Source organism: Periplaneta americana, chromosome 4 (assembly GCF_040183065.1).
Source record: "Periplaneta americana isolate PAMFEO1 chromosome 4, P.americana_PAMFEO1_priV1, whole genome shotgun sequence".
Classification (NCBI taxonomy): Eukaryota; Metazoa; Arthropoda; class Insecta; order Blattodea; family Blattidae; genus Periplaneta; species Periplaneta americana.
In genome coordinates, this window is record NC_091120.1 from 144,460,879 (window position 1) to 144,482,925 (window position 22,047).

The 22,047-nt window shown below is 35.5% G+C and overlaps 1 protein-coding gene across 4 annotated transcripts in view; it reads left to right on the forward strand.

Annotated features, from left to right (window-relative positions):
• The window catches only part of LOC138698252 (V-type proton ATPase 16 kDa proteolipid subunit c-like), a 65,932-nt gene that overhangs the window by 36,367 nt on the left and 7,518 nt on the right, over nucleotides 1–22,047 (forward strand). The window contains exons 2-4 of one of the 4 annotated variants that reach the window (XM_069824042.1): nucleotides 7,387–7,474; nucleotides 12,011–12,203; nucleotides 19,605–19,829. In XM_069824042.1, the coding sequence (XP_069680143.1) occupies nucleotides 7,387–7,474; nucleotides 12,011–12,203; nucleotides 19,605–19,809 (486 nt within the window). In that variant the 3' untranslated portion in view covers nucleotides 19,810–19,829. Of the gene's footprint in view, nucleotides 1–7,122; nucleotides 7,475–12,010; nucleotides 12,204–19,604; nucleotides 19,973–22,047 lie in introns of those variants that run through there. The other 3 variants (XM_069824041.1, XM_069824043.1, XM_069824044.1) reach the window with 3 other exon arrangements.

Sequence of the window (22,047 nt, forward strand, 5' to 3'; positions counted from 1 at the left end):
TTTTTACCCATCTCTACTTGAGTGTTAGCCGGCCACATATCTGGGAGGTTGGGATCATTGGCTCCGACTTTAAATTTTTTCAATGGTTGCTCACAATTTGGCACAGATATAAATCAATAAAAGTGAATTTCTTGCCGCCTGCATTTTCTTCAGCTTACTACTGGATATAGAACAAATGTACACACCATGACACCAGGGGCGTATTTAGGCCTAGGCAGACTAGGTAGCTGCCTAGGGCGTCAGATTTGAGGGGGTGGTTTTTAAGCTGTTAATTTTTATTTATTTTTTTTTTTAATTTTATTCATAACTGTTTAAGAGAGTACATGAACTTAAACGCACGATGAAAAGATATGAATAACACTGACAACAATCAGTTCAAATTAAATCAACGGTCTGCCAACGACAAAAGGACGTTTTTCAATAATACTGTCACAATGCGATCATAACACTTTTTTTCAATGTTATCTCCTCTCACTGTGAGAGTCTCACGTGATAACATTAAAGAACTTATTGGTATTATATTACGATACGTTAGGAAGGCAAATCTCGTTGCTCGCAATCGTAAGCTTTGTGATGAGAGACGCCGCTAACTCTGCCATAAGAGTAACCAGTATTAACACTCAATAATGTCCATTCAGACTTAAATTCAAAGAAAATACCGCCAACCATTGTAGCAACCGGACGCTTGGCAATTGTTTCATTTGAAGAGTTTGCGGGAAAAACTATGAATGTCACATTTCTGTTAAGGATTAGATAATGATCTAATTGAGTCTATAACTGCAAGATGTAGTGCTTTTTCTATAGACTATAAAGGAAAGGATTACTGTATTCGTGGTGATAATTCTCCTTTTTACCATTTTTCATAAGAGCAACATTAAATTTCATAGTGATCCATGAATTAGATAATGACATCAACCTTAACAAAACTGTGACATTCATCGTTTTTCCCGCGAACTCTTCATTTGAAAGGTAAAGAGTGCAGTTCTTTGTACCTAGATGATTCATATTTTAATATTCATTATAATTAGTGACAGTGGGAAAAAGCTAAGTGGTTCTCAATACCGAAAACACTTCTGATTGAGGTTCTGGCTGATATGTACATCTATTATCAGGCAGTACATCTCACTTGACGATATGTGTCAGAGGAAGAACTGCATCTGAAATCTGATTAGTGTAATATGTAGCTAGTCAGCGATGTATGTAATGAAGGGAAAAAGGGACTGGTCACGATACCCCATTATCTCCTGACCTAGTTGCTTTATGAGTGATGCCTTGATGGTGTCACTTGTGGGGTCCAGACCTGTCTTCGGACAGTTGACTAAACAACAATACCGGAAACCCGCGATGGACAAGGCAATAAAAAAGAGCCTAAATGACGGGCGATTATATTAAGTATTTATCCAGCCTTAGGAAATGCATAACGTCTTCATCAGCGAATCACAAGACGCACACGTTTAAATGTAGCCGACATGCAACGTGATTGGCTGCCGGAAATTAGAGCGACAGAACTATAGACGAGGACATCACCTTTAAAGGACATTGATTGTTTCTCCCTATACTCTTCATATTAAGTCTCAAACTATGGAAGGGGGAGTTTTGGGGTGCTGAACAGTTTTCCTGGATTTAAGAAGATTCGGATTATGAATTACACTGGAGCAGTGCTGATAAATCAGCTGAGCATATAAATTCACTCCTTTCTAGTGATGTAAAAAAACTATTCTAATCCGTTTAAATCCATATAAATAGGTTTTCATGGGTTTAAAACCCTGTTTACTAGGATTAATTGCATTTACTGAATGTAACCTAAACATCACATAATATGCCATTCATTTTGCATATACAGTAGGCCTACATCCGGGCGTTTACTTCTGTGTGCTAAGCGCTAGGCAAGAGGACTACACAGCAGTTTATATTTTCCATCCAACTCTGCAGTCTCCTCTCCTAGTAAACAAACTATTTCAAATCGAGTGCCTCACGTAACCGAAAATTGTGCCCATGTATGGTATAGAAGCTACTATTCTCGCCAAGCTTAGACGACCACACTCACACCACTCTGCTAACTCGTGCCTTACCCAAAACATAATACATCATACGTTGCATGCCTGTTAGTTATGCAGCGTTGTCACATTATGACTCAGAATTAGCCCAGCCGCTGGGCTGAGGCAAGTACGATGTTTTTTTTAACAGAGAAGTTAGTATAGTTCGCGCAAGAAACGATTACCGAAAAGCAATGGTGGCGTTGCTGTCTGTTTTGACGTGTGTATGTAGGCACACCGAGGGGGAGAGGTGCGAGCCGATGGAAGTACTGTCTCTTCTAAGAAGATGAACAAATGAGGACATCGCTGTGGAAATACAGAACGTAGCAAGAGAAAAATTCGAAGCTAATTAAACGCGCAACATATGTTTACGAATAAAATAATAATACCGTGCGATACAAGACACGTATTCACATGCAATGGAACAAACTAAAGTCGTAATGTAACTATCACAACGCAAAACTGATTTTATCGATGTCATTTCTCTTCCGACTGTACTCTTGAATATCATTCAAGTTATCTCGTGGCCTTTCCTGTCCCCCGCTCTTCCTTATCGCAGTGTTTGATTTGCATACCTTCCGTCGGTATTCCGTGCTTGCGAGACCTATAGTTATCTCTTGCGGCAAGATAAGCTGACCTCTCTATTCGGGCTGAGGCCGTCTATGTTTGGCAACGCTGTTATAAAGCAATTCAGTTATCGGACGCGGCCAACTGCATAACATGAACATAGAGAGCATGTTGATGTGACTTCCTTGACTTCTTTCCTCTGAGCTGAGGTCGTCTAAGTTTGGCGAGTACAATAATCACGCAATTGAAGACATTTACTACGGGTTTACTTTTAGCGACAAGAACCTTGCTACTGTTTGCAAGTTCCCACTGGAATAACCCATATCTCCATCGTGTGCATTTCGCAGTGGTTTCGTGCACCTGGCTGCGGGCTCCAGTGTGGGTTTCTGCGGCCTCTTCTCCGGCATTGCGATCGGTATCGTGGGCGACACAGGCATCCGCGGCAATCATTTGGAGAACTCGCTGTACGTGGCGATGCTCCTCATCCTCATCTTCGCGGAGGTCCTGGGTCTCTATGGGCTCATAATGGGTGTCGTACTGTACGCCAATGTTGGGATGTAACTTTTACACGAAATAAAGATTAATTAATTAAGCTAAACGCTTTCAATATTTCCACTTTTTAGGTGTGGCTGATGTGGTACTTTTTCTGGCTACTACAAGTTCAGACGACACAGGATTGACTTCCTGGAAATGAAGATTTGAATGTTGCACCTTTTACATTGAAATTGTGTTTGTTTTGTGTTTATCTTGCGTTGTCTTCAGTTACGTACCACATAAATAGGTAAACTCGATATTTGTGAATGTCTAGATTTTGGTTCAAAGTTCTCGTTAGAGTGTAGACAATGCGCCAAAACAACACAATCTTGATTTTTTTTTTTTTTTTTTTTTAAGACATTTTGTTAAAAGTACCAGGTCTCTTGGACCCATACTTATTTACTTACTGGCTTTTAAGGAACCCGGAGGTTCATTGCCGCCCTCACATAAGCCCGCCATTGGTCCCTATCCTGAGCAAGATTAATCCATTCTCTATCATCATATCCCACCTCCCTCAAATCCATTTTAATATTATCTTCCCATCTACGTCTCGGCCTCCCTAAAGGTCTTTTTCCCTCCGGCCTTCCAACTAACACTCTTGGACTCTTGCCTTTTACAAAAAAAATGATTATACAAATTGAAATATAAATAGGTTATATTGAAGAAAATTAATTAATAACAATCTTCAAAAAAAGGTAACGCATAGCCTATATACACTAGTTTTCAAGTTAAATAGAGACAGCACAAGGAAAAAAAAAAGATACGATTTTTCGATAATCGATTTTGCAAACCCTGTTTCCGATGGAAATAATTTAGGCCTTTGTAGACAGAGTATAATAATAATAATAATAATAATAATAATAATAATAATAATAATAATAACAATAACAATAATAATAATACTTACAAATGGCTTTTAAGGAACCCGAAGGTTCATTGCCGCCCTCACATAAGCCCGCTATCGGTCCCTATCCAGTGCAAGATTAATCCAGTCTCTATCATCATATCCCACCTCCCTCAAATCCATTTTAATATTATCTTCCCATCTACGTCTCGGTCTCCCTAAAGGTCTTTTTCTATCCGGTCTCCCAACTAACACTCTATATGCATTTCTGGATTCGCCCATACGTGCTACATGCCCTGCCCATCTCAAACGTCTGGATTTAATGTTCCTAATTATGTCAGGTGAAGAATACAATGCGTGCAGCTCTGCGTTGTGTAACTTTCTCCATTCTCCTGTAACTTCATGTCGCATAGGCCCAAATATTTTCCTAAGCACCTTATTCTCAAACACCATTAACCTATGTTTCTCTCTCAGAGTGAGAGTCCAAGTTTCACAACTATACAGAACAGCCGATAATATAACTGTTTCATAAATTCTGACTTTCAGATTTTTTGACAGCAGACTGGATGATAAAAGTTTCTCAACCGAATAATAACAGGCATTTCCCATATTTATTGTGTGTTTAATTTCCTCCCGAGTATCATTTACATTTGTTACAGATTATGTAATACACATAATTATCTTAAACAGCATTTCAGTAATAGATTACCTGGAATATTCCGCCAAAAAAACCTGCTTTCTAACCTTGCCATCGAACACTTAACTCCTAAGACAGGCAGTATACAGAATTGAACTCACACGAGCCTTTCATTTGCTTATTTGGCGCAAAATTCCTCAAAGTCTTAAAATCACTACAGGGAGATAGGAAATTCAGAAAAAAATATTTTAGATCTAATTTTAGAAATTACTTCATTACTTTCTTCAAAAAGCAGAAATTACAGACCATATAATTATGCCTACATTTCTAAAAACTACATTCACAGAAAATGAATGTCGTGTCGGACTGAATGAAAAACTTACTTTAAGAGAAACATCTCGTTAAGAATTAACACCAATAGGCCTACTTATAGGGGGACAAGACTAACTGTAGTAACTTTCGAGGACTATCACTTTTGTTGACATCGTATAAAATTTTGTCGAATATCCTTTTGAGAAGATTAACTCCATGAAATTATTGGGGATCATCAGTGTGGTTTTAGGCGTAATAGATCGACTATTGATCAGATTTTTTGTATTCGACAGATATTGGAGAAAAAATGGGAGTATAAGGGTACAGTACATCAATTATTCATAGATTTCAAAAAGGCGTATGACTCGGTTAAGAGAGAAATTTTATATGATATTCTTATTGGATTTGGTATTCCTAAGAAACTAGTTCAATTAATTAAAATGTGTCTTAGTGAAACTTACAGCAGAGTCCGTATAGGCCAGTTTCTATCTGATGCTTTTCCAATTCACTGCGGGCTAAAGCAGGGAGATGCACTATCACCTTTACTTTTTAACTTCGCTCTAGAATATGCCATTAGGAAATTTCAGGATAACACTGAGGGTTTGGAATTGAACGGGTTACATCAGCTTCTTGTCTATGCGGATGATGTGAATATGTTAGGAGAAAATCCACAAACCATTAGGGAAAACACGATAATTCTACTTGAAGCAAGTAAAGCGATAGAGTTGGAAGTAAATCCCGAAAAAACTAAGTATATGATTATGTCTCGTGACCAGAATATTGTACGAAATGGAAATATAAAAATTGGAGATTTATTCTTCGAAGAGGTGGAAAAATTCAAATATCTTAGAGCAACAGTAACAAATATAAATTACACTCAGGAGGAAATTAAACGCAGAATAAATATGAGAAATGCCTGTTATTATTCGGTTGAGAAGCTTTTGTCATCTAGTCTGCTGTCAAAAAATCTGAGTTAGAATTTATAAAACAGTTATTTTACCGGTTGTTCTATATGGTTGTGAAGCTTGGACTCTCACTTTGAGAGAGGAACAGAGATTAAGTGTGTTTGAGAATAAGGTTCTTAGGAAAATATTTGGGGCTAAGAGGGATGAAATTACAGGAGAATTGAGAAAGTTACACAACGCAGAGATGCACGCATTGTATTCTTTACCTGGCATAATTAGGAGCATTAAATCCAGACGTTTGAGATGGGCAGGGCATGTAGCACGTATGGGCGAATCCAGAAATGTATATAGAGTGTTAGTTGGGAGGCCGGCTGGAAAAAGACCTTTGGGGAGGCCGAGACGTAGATGGGAAGATAATATTAAAATGGATGTGAGGGAGGTGGGATATGATGGTAGAGACTGGATTAATCTTGCTCAGGATAGGGATCAATGGCGGGCTTATGTGAGGGCGGCAATGAACTTCCGGGTTCCTTAAAAGCCAATAAGTAAGTGAGTAAGTAAGTAAGGCCTACTTATATTTCATTAACAAAAACGTTTCCGAAACCACTGAATTGAATATGTAATATTTTAATTTTAAGTGGGTGAAGAAAGAATGACGCTGAAACTGATCAGTAAGAGAATAAGGAATATTGGTTGGGTCACTGGCTGAGAAGAAATGGTGAACGGGAGAAGAGTTCGGGGTAAAAGAAGATATCGGATCACAGACACATTAAGATATATGGATCATACGAGAAAACAAAGAGGAAGGCAGAAAATAGGAAAGATTGCAGAAAACTGGGTTTGCAGCGAAAGACCTATCCTTGGACAGAACACTAAATGAATGAACTCAGAAAAGTAACATGAATCTTCAAGGCAAAACAATGTTTAAGAATAAAAAATTATATCTAGGCCACTTCGTTAATATTTAATGTTTTCAAGTTTGAGCAAGAATAATATAAAATGCAAATAAAACCTCTCGACAAAAGAAAACAGTCAACAATATAAGAAAGAATAACACCACAGTCTAGTATGTACAGTCACGAAGCTCAATACCTAGTAAATATGCATCCATAGATTGTTGCTAACCACTAGGATCGCTAATATCGCCTCATTACAGAAAATGCGAAATAGTACCGGCACAGTCTATTGTTCCTAGCACCCTCACAACTCAAGCTTCGTGACTGTATATACTAAACTGTGGTAACACTTCGAAAATGTTACAACTGCATTTCATAAGTTGGTACGCATGACAGCAACTCAATAATGTAGATAATTGCATAATATGCTCGATCATTTACGATGGAATGTAGTTACGTTATCTCTACATATAAAGTCATGTATAATATGTCAATAAAGTTCAGAACAAGTTACAGTAATTCACCAATTTGTTTTATCTAAACTGCAGTACCACACAATTAACTGGCTGTGCATATTCAGATGTTGTGAGTTGAAGACAGGCTTATTTTCCGTTTTATTTACCTCGCCTGCAAGACAGATGGTACCATGTTTCAGATAAAAGACAACGCTCCGGTGAATTCTAATCCAGTTTATGCATTATTTTTTGGAGTTATGGGCGCAGTTTCTGCCATAGTTTTTAGTTGTAAGTATTCAAATTGTAAGTTATCATTTTACATTTATAAATCTACGATTTTAATTTATAATTTAAGATTTTGTACTCAATAATTTGCATTCATATTTCACCAATAAAGTAAGTTGCACTTTTTAGTGCAAGAGACGAAAACAGAAAATCCCCGGAAATTGTAGTAATAATAGCAGTAGTAGTATTTAAAGCTAAAACACACATGTTAGGTCAATAATACAGTGTTCATAGATTTGATAAAATACATTAAAGGTGATATGTTACGGTTGTATGAACACTAATAAATACAATAAGATTGTTAAAGATATTAGTTATAGTCAGACATGTTTCGGAAATGCTTCTCCATCTTCAGTGACTATTTACCACGACGGGTGGTTCAGCTGGTTATTCTCCTTTAAGCCAAGCAACAACACGGTTCGATCAATTGAACCACCCGTCGTGGTAAATAGTCACTGAAGATGGAGAAGCATCTCCGAAACATATCTGACTATAACTAATATCTTTAACAATATTAATGTATTTATTAGTGTTCATACAACTGTAACATATAACCTTTAATGTATTTTAGCAGTAGTAGTATTTATGTACTTAAATTAACGACGTTTTCAAATGCAATGATTCAGAGCTGAAATTCAATGTAGTCGAGAAATGGCCAACAAATCTTACCTGTAGTCCTATAACAGGAGCATTATTATTAATATTATATTATTATTATTATTATTATTATTATTATTATTATTATAATTTCTAATTTATATATCTTCTCACCATTCGTGAGCTACCACAAGGGACAAAGAGTACTTAACCATAGAAATTTTAACAAGTTCATGAAAAAACCATTGATTTTGTTTTAACAATGAAATTCCTACAAATAATTTCCTGCAAATATTTTTTTTGATTAGTGAAAATATACCTATTTTTAGAAAGGTAAGTGTTACAAAAAAGTAAAGAATGCTACTGAACTTAGTCTGATTTCGAATATAGGTGATTCTTCAGGAGAGCAATTGACCCTTTCAATGCAGCTAAGGTTACAATCGGAATAATAGATGTAGGTATTCCAAGCCTCTTAAACACATCTTTCATGAAGAGAGTAGCGGTACCTTCTTGCTCCGATTACTTCAAGCTCTTTTAGCTGGTATTTTTTGAGGTAATAGGGAATGGTAGGACTGCAGATATTCTTTTTTTCATTATCCACTTCTGCTGGCTGTTTCTCATCCGTTTCGAAACGCACAGTGGGATCAATTATGTATCCAGATCTTGTAGATTCCTTGAAAGCTATTATATCTATGCGCCGTGTACTGCCAGTGACGGAGAGACCATGCACTTCTTCAAAGGTGTTGTAATCGGCATGTTTAAGGGCAGTGGCTATAATTGATCGTACTAATTATTCTAATGCTGTGAATGTTTAACTATCGCTGTCATATAAGTTGGCTTTAGCGATCATAAATTGATTCACAGTTGCACAGGGGACTGTCCAAATCAATGTTTGAGATTCTTTGGCCATGATGTTCTTGGTCATCTGGGTATCTTCTTTTTCTTCTTCTTTTACAAGCGTTCCCCTTTTCAGCGGTTGCTTTTTATTCGTTTCCTTCAAATTTCGGCCTTGTCATTTTCCCTCTTCTAAATCTATTCTCTCTAGGCTTTATCACTTCCTCTATGCCATATTATACTGGCTCTTCCTCTTCTACTGCCTGCTGGTGACCAATTTATAACTTGCTTTGGCAATCTTCCATCCACCATTCTCTGTACGTGCCCACACCATTGTAGACTTCTCTTTTCCAACAGATCTATGGTCCTTTCTCTTAAATCCATCCCTTCTCTGAATTCCTTATTTCTAATATGCTGCATTCTTGACAAACCTACTCGCATGATTCTACGAAGACTACCCATTTCAACCACTTTCATTTTTAAGCAATTTCTCAGTTTTAACAAAACTAGGTAACTTGTCCCAAACAGGATTTGTACTCGGACCCGCTTTTTAATATCCAACTTTCTGTGCTATATGTAAGCAGATAACTTATATTTTTTATGCTCGACCATGCCGAAATGTAGTAATCATACACCTGGTAGCAGTCCTTTAATGCATGTCATTAAAGTACACCTATTCATTAAAGTTCAGGTTTTCGGTTATTCTCGGATATGCAATCGAAAGACAAGTATCGAAACGTCACGGAGGCTGGAAATCCAATACTGTCGCAGAAGGTTATGTTCTGTTACTATAATAATTAGCGTTAATTGTAAATAATATTAAAATAAATTCAATTTGTCATCTCGTTTTTCAATGTCGAATTCAATTTCAAGGTTATATCAAGACTAATGTTTATCTTACTCTTTAGATTATATCAAGGTCGTCGGCATTCGTTTCCCGGAAAAAATCAATACTTTCGCGTCTGCGCACATCTCACAATTTATGATGTAGGCTATTGCACTCACTCACATAACAATAACATGAATCCTTATGAATAATTTCAAGTTAGAAATATGGTCGAGCATAAAAAGTCGTATGAAACTTGCCTATAGTACTTTCGCGTCTGCGCACATCTCACAATGTATGATGTAGGCTATTGCACTCACATAATAACATGAATACTTATGAATAATTTCAAGTTAGAAATATGGTCGAGCATAAAAAGTCGTATGGAACTTGCCTATAATGGTAATTAAGACGCTCGTATGAAAATTATGAAATTCGCTTGCGCTCGTTTCATAAACATCCTCGCGTCTTAATTACTACCATTATAGGCTCGTTGCATAATGTACTATACTATTATTTGTAGAGTAATATTTTTGTACTTGTTTTTATAAATCTATGCGGCAGGCGACTCCATTCATAGATCTAATAGGTTCAGTTGCTTGATTCGCTCAATTGATGTCTTTTTCACATGTTCTAGAAAGGTCAATTATGGAACCAACTGACTTGCAGAGTAACTTTCGGCGTTAAACCTCGAACTCATTTCATCATGATAATTACACTTCTCCTCTTTTGTTATCATCGTTTCTTTCCCATATTTCGGGCTTACTCCGATGTAGAGTAGCTTGCGGGATGTCACCGAACTTGGACCCTGTGGTATGTGGTCATTAGTTGCTGGTGGTGGTGGTGCTATATATTCCGCTGGGGCCCATGGTAGCTCGTGGGACCAGAGGTTAAGGAACCGCGGTGATGTCTATGCGGAAAGATAAAGGGATTCTGTATCGAATGCTCATGGAATTCGCTGGCGCTGGAAATCAGACGTAGTCTTAGTCCTCAGTTGTTTAAAATTAGGTTGTTTAGAAATATTTTAAATGCACAGAACTAGTTTTTTAGGTATAATTTTATTTATTATTATTATTTTTTTTTATTGTTAGTTGGAAGGCCGGAGGGCAAAAGACCTTTGGGGAGGCCGAGACGTAGATGGGAAGATAATATTAAAATGGATTTGAGGGAGGTAGGATATCATGGTAGAGACTGGATTAATCTTGCTCAGGATAGGGACCAATGGCGGGCTTATGTGAGGGCGGCAATGAACCTCCGTGTTCCTTAAAAGCCAGTAAGTAAGTAAGTAAGTATTATTATTGTTATTATTATTATTATTATTATTATTATTATTATTATTTTACACAGTCATTACTTTATTTTTCCATTAACACTTATATCTAGGTAATTGTCATTGTCTCAATGTACCACGTGCTGTGCTGATCATACTAATAATTCTACTATTCCTGTAGTTGTGAGATTATATTCATATGTATTAAGTTAATTCTTTTTTTTTTTAAGTTAATACTTGTATACTAGAATGTATTTTCCTTTTTGTGATTATATATTCAGTCTCTTTTTTATTATACTGTATATATATATATATATATATATATATATATATATATATATATATATATATATATATATAATTGTTATTTTAAAGTTAATACTGATTGTGCATATGTATTCAATCTCTCTATTTTACTTAATTAGGTTTATTATTATTTTTAAATTAATATTTGTATACCTACCAGTATGTATTTTTGTGTATGTGATTTGATCCTGGTTGAGTGGAAGAGAAGGCCTGATGGCCTTAACTCTGCCAGGGAAACTACTGCTGCTGCTGCTGCTGCTGCTGCTACTACTACTACTACTACCAGTTCGGTGACGGCACGCAGTGGAATTTGCAGCGGGGGCATGCACAACCTTCTATTTAGGGTAGTACAATGGGCCCACTCAAGCGGCCTACGTGCGAGGGAAGTCCCAAGCCCGTACCCGTGTCCGTCCCCTCAAGGAGGACTAATAGAAACAATGTCATGAAATTCACAATCAAAATTGTAACACAAAATGTATTTTTTTTTTAAATTTCGAAAGCCGCAAAAGATTGTGGGTCTACTTTTTTGTTCAACATAATTACAAAAATTGTATCTGAGAAGAAATGTAGTACGTTCTCTTACACTCTGTATTATATTAAAATACGGATATATTGCTAAACCAGCTAGGGATAGGCTACGAAAAACACTAGATATAGAAACGAAGAAATACGCCAACGAATCTGTCAAATGTACGATGTTTTCTAGCTCTGGGAGCAGCGTTTGGAACCGCGAAAGCCGGCACAGCTGTCGCAGCCATCTCTGTAATGCGACCCGACCTCATCATGAAATCCCTCGTCCCCATCATCATGGCGGGCATCCTGGCTATCTACGGGCTCGTCGTCGCAGTTCTCATCGCCAATGACATCAAGAAGAACATCAGCGGGTACACAGTGTACAAGTAAGCCACGACATTCAACCAGAGATAACTAACAATGTGCCACTATGATAAGTGTGGTTCCTGTCCTCGGTGACCCTGCGTGTTGCCCCACTTTCAAAATAGGTGCAGTAAGTCAATGAAGAACTCAATGTAGTTCAACAGATACCAAATAGGTAAAGAAATAAAAACATCTTGTGTTTTTTTTTTCAATGGGAAATTCAGCTTGGACAGAATCGAATATGAAATCTGAAATACAGTAGAACTTGGTTATAACGACATCCAAGGGACCTTGAAAATTATGTTGTTATAAACGAGTGTCGTAGTAACCGAGATTCATATTATCAGTCTAGTGAGGTGGAAAATGAAAAATAATAAACATAATTAGGCTTATTTTAGATTTATGTATTCACTTTTAAGCATACCATGAACACAATAAAATACATGTACAATTATAAATACAGTATTCTGTATTAAAACAGTTTGTTCATTACTCACCAAACTTATTTACTGAGGAGTGAAGTAATCAGTCATTTTACTCTGTTGTCTCCTACTTGCCCAATATACACTTTCTAAATTAAATTCTATGTTCATTATTTCAGTTGCAATTTCACTGCTCCCTCTCCTAGCTTCATACTCCCTCCTCTAGCTTCATAGAAATATTCGTAATTCTAATGGCTTCTAAAGCGTCACTCACTTCTTTTAGTGGCCATGCTGCGTTAAAATGCGTGCACTTAGTGAAAACTTCCTGTCGAAACTGACGCATGCAGGTACCATTAATACCGCATGAATTCGGGCAGGTTACAATGGGATGGGGAATATGCCTGCATTCCAGAAGTCTGTGATAGAAGGGAACAGTACCACATACACCTTATACTAGGCATGAAACTTAAGAGTGGTCACACTTTTGGCCTTTCAAACAAGATGACCGGGATCGAATCCCGGTTTCGTCTCGAATTTTTTATTTGAAAAATGTTCATAATCTATATTCTCAGGAACCAGGGACGGTGGACATGAAATATTTCTAGTGAAAATCAATGGGTCTGCATATGACGTTATTTTAATTTTGCTTCTTACATAAGTGGTAAATGAGATTCTGTACCAGCAAAATTTTGAAGTCGGAAGAATTATAACTTATCTTCCGATAAAAAAAATGTAATTCCATTCACCATCATCGTTATATGGGTCACTTGGTCCGTTCCGTCCCTACTGTCTAGCACTGATCCCACCATCATAGTTTAACAGTTTGTGAGCCGCTCAGAGCAAAAGTGGTGTAAGTCAAAATTGAGTAATGAGGTTTAAAGTAAAAATCCTGTAAAGTACAGCGCAAAGTAGCAATTAATATGGCCTTATTGCTATCCACTGACTACTAATAGTTTAAAGAAATTGAATATTATTGATACCTTGCGCTGTATTTTACAGAATGTTTACTTTTACCCTCATTATCCATTTTTGACTTACACCACTTCTGCTCTGAACGGCTCATGTATAGAATTCCATTTTCTATCATAGGATTAATGTGTTATTTTCAGTTTCTTCTGCGATCTTTTATTTCTGTATTTAAATTCCCCTTTCCTTTGTGTTAAGATCATGTCTTTGAAACATACATAAATACAGAGATGATCATCATTTTAAAACTTCATCTGATTTTGTTTTCTTGTCCCTTTATTTAAATTCCTCGTCACTGTTTCACACATTCTTTGATATTTCATAAGCCTATTTTCCATAATATATTTTAGGTGAGATATATTGCATCGAAGGTAGTGAAATTAACTTATTCAATGATTTTATTATCTACAGCTATTTTGAATCTTTTTTTTTTCACTCGCTGTTATTTATACCCGCTTTAACATCTTTGGTCATATCGCGAGTTAATCTTTTAGGTGAAATCCGAAGGCCTGTGTACTATTGTTGAGACTGGTTCTATTGTTGTGAACTAGATGGCGATTGTATATGTATTACTGATTTGTTATGAATATGATTTCGGTGATGAATGGGGCCGGTGATATTCAGGGATGTTGTGGCCCGAATTTCCTGGAATTTGCCTTACGGTTGAGGGAAAACCCTGGAAAAACCTCAACCAGGAAATTCAACCCGACCGGGAATCGAACCCGGGCCCTCTGCGTAAGAGCCCAGCATGCTGACCCCTTTGGATCTTGTAGGACTTGAAAGCAATAACAAGTATAATTTAGGTTTTATTTACACATATAAGTTATGTTATGGGTCATATGAAGAGACAAAGAGGAAATCAAAAAATAGGAAAGACTGGAGAATGCTGGGTTTTCAATGAAAGATCGGCCTTTGGACAGAACACTATGAATGAATGAATGAATATGTTAAGGCTAAAAATCCTCTGTTATTTGCCACACCTTGTATGTAGCCATTTGAAGGTCGTCTTTTGAATCTGCAATAATTACGTTAAAGTCGTCGGTAAATAAAATGCAATTTAAATTTATTTTATTAATTATACAGTTTTTATTTACAACAATGAGCCATTTTCTGATGAATTCGACTAACTAAAGATAAAAGTATTGGTGAAAAGGGACACCCTTGTTGAATCTCACTATTAATTTCTGTCGTTAGAATTCATAGTGTTTTTCTTTTGTCAATTAGTGTTATTCTTCTATGTGAGTATAAACTTTACGAGCTGTTTTTATTAGTTGGCTACGAAACCCTTTTCGTTTTTACCTCACCCACATTAAAATATATATTACATAATATCAAAAGTCCGAGTATAACAATCAATCTATCTTATTATTAATCGTCTTACTACTGTTAGTAATACTGCTGTTAGGTTTCAGGACATCTTTCTTGAGCCTGGAATGGGATGGAAAACTCATGTTGACTATGTTGCTAAAAAAATAAGTAAAGGCCTATATATGTTAAGGTTGTTAAGGAATAATTTACCTAACAAGGTATTGTTTACAATATTTCATAGCCATATACAAAGTCATTTAAATCATGGTATTATTCTTTGCGGTCACCATACTTCTGCTCAAGCTCTTTTCATATTACAAAAGAAAGCTTTAAGATCAATTCATTGCCGTCTAAGTATGTACTGGCCTGTCTCCTTTACATTCGGAATAACATTAATAATTACATAGCATGTACTTCTGTTCATAAATATTCTACGAGAAATAATACAAATTTATATATTGATAAATGTAAATATAATATTACTCACAACAGTTTTCTATTCTTTGCTTTTAAATTATTTTATGCTCGACCATGCCGAAATGTAGTAATTATACACCTGGTAGCAGTCCTTTAATGCATATCATTAAAGGACACCTACTCATTAAAGTACAGGTGTTTTCAGCCAATAGTACACACAATAGTGCTCAGGTTTCCTACAGTATTCGATTAAATGGAACTCATCTCAAAGAATCTATAAGCACAAAGTTTCTTGGTTTAGAATTGGATAATCACTTGAACTGGAAAACGCATATAGAATGTATTACTCGTAAATTGAGCTCTGCCTGTTATGCATTAAGATCCTTATCTACTATTGGTGATATAAACTTACTTAAAATGTCATACTTTGCATATTTTCACTCTGTAATGAAATATGGATTAATATTCTGGGGTAACTCGTCTGAAGCTAAACACGTTTTTGTTTTACAAAAGAAAGCTATAAGAATAATGGCCGGTGTGCATAAAAGGACCTCATGTAAAAATATTTTCCGAAATTTAGAAATCTTGACTTTACCTTGTGAATACATTCTTTCCCTAATGATGCTGTATATTAAGAACCAAGATAAATTCAGTACTAATCAAGACATTCATCATTTTAATACAAGACATAAATCAGATCTTCATCTACCCTCTGTTAGTCTAAGCTGTTTTAAAAAAGGAGTTCGCTATTCATGTATAACAGTCTTCAATGCACTGCCTAATAATCTTAAAGATTTGAAGAACAACGAGAAAAGGTTCAGAAAAGAATTAACCAAATTTCTATATACTCATACCTTCTACACAATTGATGAATTGTTTATGCTTGTGAATTGAATTATTCTACTTAAATGACATGTACAATTTTATATAGCTCAACTAAAATATGTTTTTATATTGACTTAATCTGTTTACTATGTATTGTATTTTTTTGTTTAGCATAACTGATGAATTGTATGTACTGTATACGTCAACTGATGAATTGTTTAAGCTTATAAATTGAATTAATCTACTTCATGTGAATTGTATAGCTTAACGAAAATAAGTTTGTAAATTGAACTAATTTGATTGTATATGTTTGTATAGTTTGGCTGATGAATTGTATATGTTCTTAAAATGATTACTACTCTGTGTAGCTCTACTGATGAATTGTATATAGACCTACTGTAAATTGAATGGTTATATGTATAGCTCAACTGATGAATTGTTTATGATTATAAATTGAATTAATCTACTTCATATTAATTGCACAAATTTTTATAGCTTAATGAAAGTATGCTACTTTGTATTGTATATATTTGTATAGTTTTGGCCGATGAATTGTATATGCTTTAAATTGAATAGTAATCTATATAGCTCTACTGATAAATTGTTTGTGTTTGTAATTTGAAGTAGTTTGCATGATATGTATTATCAATTTCTGTATATCACAACTGGTTGAATTGTTTATACCTTAAATTTAATTAAATTGTTTTGTATTATAATATAGCTCAACTTATGAATGATCGTTTGCGTTTGTAAATTTAATAATCTGATTGGCTATGTATTGTATACTTTTAGTAGAGCCATCGATGTAGCTCAGTCGGCAGACTCGCTGGGCTGCTGTTCCGGAGCTGCGTTCGGGCTTGGGTTGGATCCCCCTTTGGACTTTGGTTTCTTCCGAGGTTTTCCACAGCCGTGGGACTGAAGCCGGATGGTCTATGGCGAGTCCTTGGCATCAACACCTTTGATTGATTACCCCCTTTGATTTGATTACCTGGTTGGGTTTTTCCGAGGTTTCCCCCACCGAAAAGGCAAATGCCGGGTAATATTTTGGCGAATCCTCGGACCTCATTTCATCTCACTACATCTCGCCAAAATGTAAAAAAAAATTGTACAACATTGTAAAAATTGTAGAAAATTACTAAATTGTAAAACTATAAAAATTTGTAAAAATTGTAATTGTAATATTGTAAAATGTTGACATGTTCCACATCTTAAAGCTTCATTGCTCATGTAAGATCTATGGAATAAAATAAATGAATGAATGAATTAATGAATGACAACTCAGCTTACAGGTGTTCAGCCAATAACAAGTCAGCTTTGTACCGTTATAAAACCGCAAGTATCGATTATTCTCAGATATGCTATCGAAAGAGAATTAGCGAAAAGTCACGGAGGCTGGAAATCCAATACTGTCGCAGAAGGTTATGTTCTCTTACTATAATAATTAGCGTTAATTGTAAATAATATTCAAATAAATTCAATTTGTCATCTCGTTTTTCCATGTCGAATTCAATAATCAAGGTTATACCAAGTTTAACGGGATTACACAAGGTCAATGACATTATTGTTCCTCGGAAAAAATCAATACTTTCGCGTCTGCGCACATCTCACAATTCACGACCTAGAACAAGGTCACTTCCGATCTTGTCAGATACAAATAAAATGTATACATCTGAATAATTTCAAGTTAGAAATATGGTCGAGCATAAAAAGTAGTATGAAACTCGCCTATAATGGTAATTAAGAAGCTCGTATGATAATTATGAAACTCGCTTGCGCTTGTTTCATAAACATCCATACTCGCTTCTTAATTACTATTATTATAGGCTCGTTGCATAATGTACTATAATAGTCTACCTGTTGATATAAGGAATCTTCCATTCCGAGTGTTTAGGACACGAATTAGGACTATATTATGATGTCGATGAGTATGATGTATCTTAATTTGTTTCCATTGTATGGCATCATGTATTTTAAACTAGCCGTAACCGTGCGCTCCGCTGCACCCGTTAGAAATAAATATAAAGTAATTACATAATTAAAATAGGACGTTTGATCCAGGGAACATTCGTGTTTGATAGAAGGATAAATCGTTTAATATATTACTTAATTTAAATTCTATCCAAATAATTAAAATGCGATCATTTTGGTCCAGAGACACTCATTTGTGCAATGACAATTCCTTTAACCTGTTTCTTAATTTTTATTACATGCAACCATAGTTTAATGAAGATTGACATCATTTAGATTTAATGTGTATATTTTATTTTACTTGTTATAGGTTTCCATTGAATTATGGTAATAACTTAATTTTAACCCTTATTTTCTACGTATTCAGTAAATGGCGCGTGGCCCACTATGGTTGTGAACCCTTCAAATAACCTAAATTATATTATATAATATTACATATTATATTATATTATATTATATCAGAAGTTACTGTAATAACATTATAGCATTATGTCCATCTAGAGAAACTACACTTTCCAATGGTGAAATAATAATTAATTATACAAATCGGTTATCCGATATTACTTCATACAAACACAGAAACATTCTCTGTAGGCTATCTTTCATAGCTTTCGATTGTTGTTGTCCAAGGCCCCTTACAGACGAAGTCATTTGTTTTTTAATTCATTACACGGCCTTAGATGGCAGTTATTTTAATTTTAAAACTCATTTATCTCATTAAATATCAGTCCTATCAAAATGTTTCAAGGAATAAACCTTATCGCAAATTATTTTTAAAGAAACTTTTGTTATGTAACATTTTTCATAAAAATCAATAATAAACGAGATATTTCGATTTATTTAATTCAGGCCACCTTATAACTCCCCTTTTAAATAATGTATTTTGAATGCCATATAGCCTAAAATGTAAGTTACAACGAACTTAATTTATATACCAATTTTCATCGAAACCCGTTCAGCCATTATCGCGTGAAAAGGTAACAAATAGACAGACAGACAGACAGACAGACATACAAACAAAAATTTCAAAAAAGCTATTTTCGGTTTCGGGGTGGTTAATTATAAAATATGTTAGGACCAATTATTTTTGGAAAATCGAAAGTTACCAGAAAAATTTCGGCTACAGATTTATTATTAGTATAGATTGTATATGACGATGCCATACATGTTCCACATGTTTTTGCAAAATAAACTATCTCTATCTCTATCTTATTATACGCTACTGAGTCGACCTGGTTGGCAAGTTAGTATAGCGCTGGCCTTCTATGCCCAACGTTGCGGGTTCGATCCCGGGCCAGGTCGATGGCATTTAAGTGTGCTTAAATGTGACAGGCTCATGTCAGTAGATTTACTGGCATGTAAAAGAACTCCTGCGGGACAAAATTCCGGCACATCCGGCGACGCCGATATAACCTCTGCAGTTGCGAGGATCGTTAAATAAAACAACATTTTATACGCTACTGACATGCGTATTCAAAGAACAATGAACTTTACTGATGTTCATTTCTCTAATTGCAGAGGTTTCCTTCACTTCGGGGGCGGACTGGCTGTGGGTTTAAGTGGACTGGCTGCCGGCTTTGCTATCGGCATCGTTGGTGACAGTGGAGTGCGCGGGAATGCCCAACAGCCTAGACTCTTCATAGGGATGATCCTCATCCTTATCTTCGCAGAAGTATTAGGGCTCTATGGACTTATTGTTGCAGTATTCTTCTATGCGGACTGATTCAGCGCGGTCTTGTGCATGTAATTTGAGTCACTGCAATTAAAGTCTATTAGAGTCACTGCAATTAAAGTCTATTAAACAAATGTGTGTATACTATTAACGGAGTGTATATTGGCTAGTTCAGTCTTCTTGGCTGATGTTATTCCACCAGCATTCCACTGTAAGATGTTCAGTCGATTCTGTACCATTAAGGGTAGTAGTAGTAGTAGTAGTAGTAGTAGTAGTAGTAGTAGTAGTAGTAGTAGTAGTAGTAGTAGTAGTAGTAGTAGTAGCAGTAGCAGTAGCAGTAGCAGTAGCAGTAGCAGTAGTAGGTTTATTTTGCCTGGCAGAGTTAAGGCCATGAGGCCTTCTCTTCCACTCAACCAGGTTACAATAATATACATGAAATACAAAATTAGATTACAAAACAACACAAAAGAAAATACCTTAGAAAATTACAATAGACAAGATCAATTACATAATATAAAATTACAAATAGTCAAGATCGGTTACATAATATATAAAATAAAGTAGAAAATTACACATAATCAAAATCAGTTACATAACATAAGGGGGAAAAAAAACACACACGCATGCACACATACAATTTATAAGACCTAAAATGCTCGAGATAAATTCGACGATTAATTCACTTCAGATATACTATACAGTTAATATACTAATAGGAGAATACATGTGGGTTACAAGACATAAAATGTTGATTAGCAAAGTCGTACTAAATGGCATGCAAACGATTAAGTAATATATCAAGATAATAAAAAAAGAGAAAAAAAAAGGAAGGAGAGAGAGAGAGAGAGAGAGAGAGAGAGGAGAAAAAAATAACGAATTGGTCATTTAAGACTATTTAGAAACTTCCGCAAGAGTCTAGTTCTGTTCATTAAAAACATTTCTAAGTACGTGAACGACCACACATATTCTCAGAAAATACAGGTTCTAAATCCCTAAAATTTTATAAGGAAATGAACCCACAATTGGACAAAAAATACAAGGTACCACAACAAGACTTATTAGAACTCAAATATCTGATAAAGATATAAAAAGGTTACTAATAATATTTTTAAGAATTTACTTTTTACTTCAAATTAAATTTTCCAAAATTTGAAAATTTTCACACATATTTCATAACTCCACAACCGTTAGAGATAGAATTCTGAAATTTTGTACACTGATGTAACATGCATTTATGCAAAAGGTAGACTACAATAATGCCCATTTCTTTGAAAATAGAAAAATTAGGTCACAAAACATTATGTAAATTTTAATGTATTTTATATAGAACAAATAAAGAATTAATTGTATTAAAATAAACAACTCTACATGTCTGAGAGTAATCTACTTTTCAGAAATAAGTGTTTATTACATGCAGAAAAAATATTAAAGATGTCAAAGAGACCATAACAATGTTATGGTTACCAAATGATGTAACTTCAGAATTTTTTTTTCATACTCTAATAAAACTGGTTTGAAAAACATTATTAGTAACCTTTTTTATACTTTTATCAGATATTTAAGTTCTAATAAGTCTTGTTGTAGTACCTTGTATTTTTTTTTAAATTATGAGTTCATTTTCTTATAAAATTTTAGAAATTTAGAGCCCGAATTTTCTGATAATATTTGTGGTCGTTCACGTACATATACCCTTAAAGTAGTCCCCGCCCGGAGATCCGATTGAGGGACTATTTTACCTCCGGATAATTTTACCTTAATGGTACTCATTTCATATTGGAGTGGTTAAATGGCAAGTTGTAGCCGATTTAAGTGAACACCATATTTTAACGTTTTGGTGGCTACTTCATTCACACACAACCCCCAGAATGTCTGGAGGACCACACCTGCTGTTGCTCGACGGGTCCATTGGACCTAGCTGGGAGATCGTGGTGATCACCAGCTTTCCCTCCTTAAGCCACCGGAGGACGATTTTAGTGCCATAGCAGGTCAGCACTAGGAACAGAAAAGTAGAAAGAGGAGGAAGGAAAGGGAAATGAACCCCTAGGCCTCGAATGCTCTAATGCCGTCGGGGTCGAAGAAAGTAAGAGTTCAGTCAGAGGACTGGATAGGAAAGGGTAAAGAGGGAATTAGGTATTAAATAGAGGAAAATTATACCCAATTCAATCATTAACTCATCAAGCTGACTAGTGCTAATTGATGAGTAGCCCCTCCCTTTAGTTCAGCTCGTAAAATTACGCTTACTATCAGCTGCACCACGGGAAGGTAGGGATCGGACATTGGGTATTTGTC